Source organism: Nanorana parkeri, unplaced genomic scaffold, assembly GCF_000935625.1.
Source record: "Nanorana parkeri isolate BGI_ZX_2015 unplaced genomic scaffold, ASM93562v1 scaffold82, whole genome shotgun sequence".
In the NCBI taxonomy this organism is placed as follows: Eukaryota; Metazoa; Chordata; class Amphibia; order Anura; family Dicroglossidae; genus Nanorana; species Nanorana parkeri.
This window is the reverse complement of record NW_017306350.1, coordinates 2362645-2364678: the sequence shown is the minus strand read 5'-3', so window position 1 is coordinate 2364678 and position 2034 is coordinate 2362645. Positions and strand designations below refer to the sequence as shown.

Sequence of the window (2034 nt, the reverse complement as noted above, 5' to 3'; positions counted from 1 at the left end):
TATATCCCTTTTAGCCTTTTTTTGTAATATATAACAATGTAGCATATTTCCACGTTTTTTTTGCTTCCGTGTTTGTGTGCATTTTCAGTGTGCAAACAGAGAGCAAAAACATGCGTCTTCCTGGCCACATTTTGGGTGCCTTTATAAATTAATAGCAACACAAGTGCATTGCGCGGTTTGCCGCATTTCCATGAACGTGCGGCAAACATGGAAGGCGCAGGTGTGAATGCGGGCTAATATGACAAGTTTGGTTGACTGGTTACTATGACTATAACAGAAATTCTAAAATAAAACATATTAATCTACAGTAAATCTGGTTTCATAATGTAATATAAAAAACTGTGTGTTAGTGTGCCTCTTTAACATGTGTTTTACCTTATTTTTCCTTGTGTTTTAGCATATATTAGTGTGCTTTGTTTTTGTGTTTTGCTAATTTTTTTAAGTTAAAAATGCAGCAAAACGCATAACAATGCAACCAAACTTTGCAAAAATGTACCAATGTGCAGCAAAATATTGTAAAATTATTTTTTTACAAAAATGATAGAATGTTTTTAAAATGCTGTACATGAATAAAGTTTTTGAATTTATATATATGTATATGTATACAGTAGAAGCTATATGGTTTTAATTGACCCTATGACATAACCCCCAGTAGAATTTCAGAAGCACTACCAAAGCTTTACATCTACATCTACATGTGTAATAAAACCATCCTCTGAAGACACCTCTCACAAAAATAGTTCCTAGGGTTGGTTATTATGATGGCAGTCAGAATAATGGGTGGATACAAGCACAATCATTTTTGTCAATCTTCCAATTGTTTAACCAATTTTGTAGGACATCTAATGTTCAGGTCCTCTCATCCTGCCACTATTACCAGCAAATACCAGCAATTACCAGATGTCAAAGTGATATCTAGATATTGCTTTGTATTAAACAGCAGGAGCAGCTGCCAAAATGCAGCTGCTCTTGTGTAAAATTACACTTGCATATACTCTGCGAGTGTCATTGAGTAAATACAATTAATTAATATATTGTTTTATTTTATTTACTATTTTATTTTTATGTAGATCAAATATGTGAGCTTTTATCTGCATATGACTTAACTTAAAGATACCTTACAAGTTTTTATTTATTATTTTAATTTTTCCTTTAGGTGTAAAGGAAGGACAAAATATTTTTATTGGACACACATACATACAAATACATACAAACACACACATACAAACACACGCACATGCCTTTATACACATTTGCACGTTACATGCTTATTGTGAATTATTATTTAATATCTGTGCCATTTTGAAGTTACAGACCTGGTTTTATTATAGTGGTAATGTTAGATGAAATAATGTCATTTACGTTCATTTTGCCATTTATGATTTATTTCCAGATAACCTTTTTTATGCTGCTGTCTGCTGTGTGTGTCATGCTCAACTTGGCGGGTTCCATTCTCTCCTGTCAAAATGCACAACTAGTCAGTTCTCTTGAAGGCTGTCGTCTGGTAAGTGCCTGCAGTGTAACCCATGTTGACCTGAATATTGGATATATTTCTTGCTCTATTAACTTTTGGATCCAGGGAAACTGTTGAAATATAGTACTATTTACCAAATGTACAGGTTCCGCAGGAATATAACAAAGCTGTAGAATTCTTTAATATATCATTTTTAGCAGCAACAAAACATGCCTCAAATATGTGTTACAGTTTGTTTGACGCTTTTTTTATTTGAGTTAAATTACAGTCTGAATGATTTATGCTAATATTATATATTTTCTGAATAATGAAACAATAAATAGTCTTATTCACTGAGAATGTGCAACAGCATTGCTTTTTTGGCCTTTTATTTATTGTATAACACCTTTGCTTTGAGTACAGTCTTACTGTAAAAAATTTTACCATTAAAAGTTTGTTTATTAAAGTAATAGGTAATATTTTTGGTCTATAACTCTTTGTATACCACCATTGCTTTTAGTACTGTCTTACTGTAAAAATATATGTATAGATATATATATATATTAAAAGTTTAATTATTA

At 31.5% G+C, this 2034-nt stretch overlaps 1 protein-coding gene across 1 annotated transcript in view; it reads left to right on the top strand.

Annotated features, from left to right (window-relative positions):
• FAM189A1 (family with sequence similarity 189 member A1) overlaps positions 1 to 2034 on the top strand; it is a 413737-nt gene that overhangs the window by 155593 nt on the left and 256110 nt on the right. Inside the window, exon 2 of the mRNA XM_018552286.1 lies at positions 1394 to 1504. Within this exon, the coding sequence (XP_018407788.1) occupies positions 1406 to 1504 (99 nt within the window). The 5' untranslated portion in view covers positions 1394 to 1405. The remainder of the gene's footprint in view (positions 1 to 1393; positions 1505 to 2034) is intronic.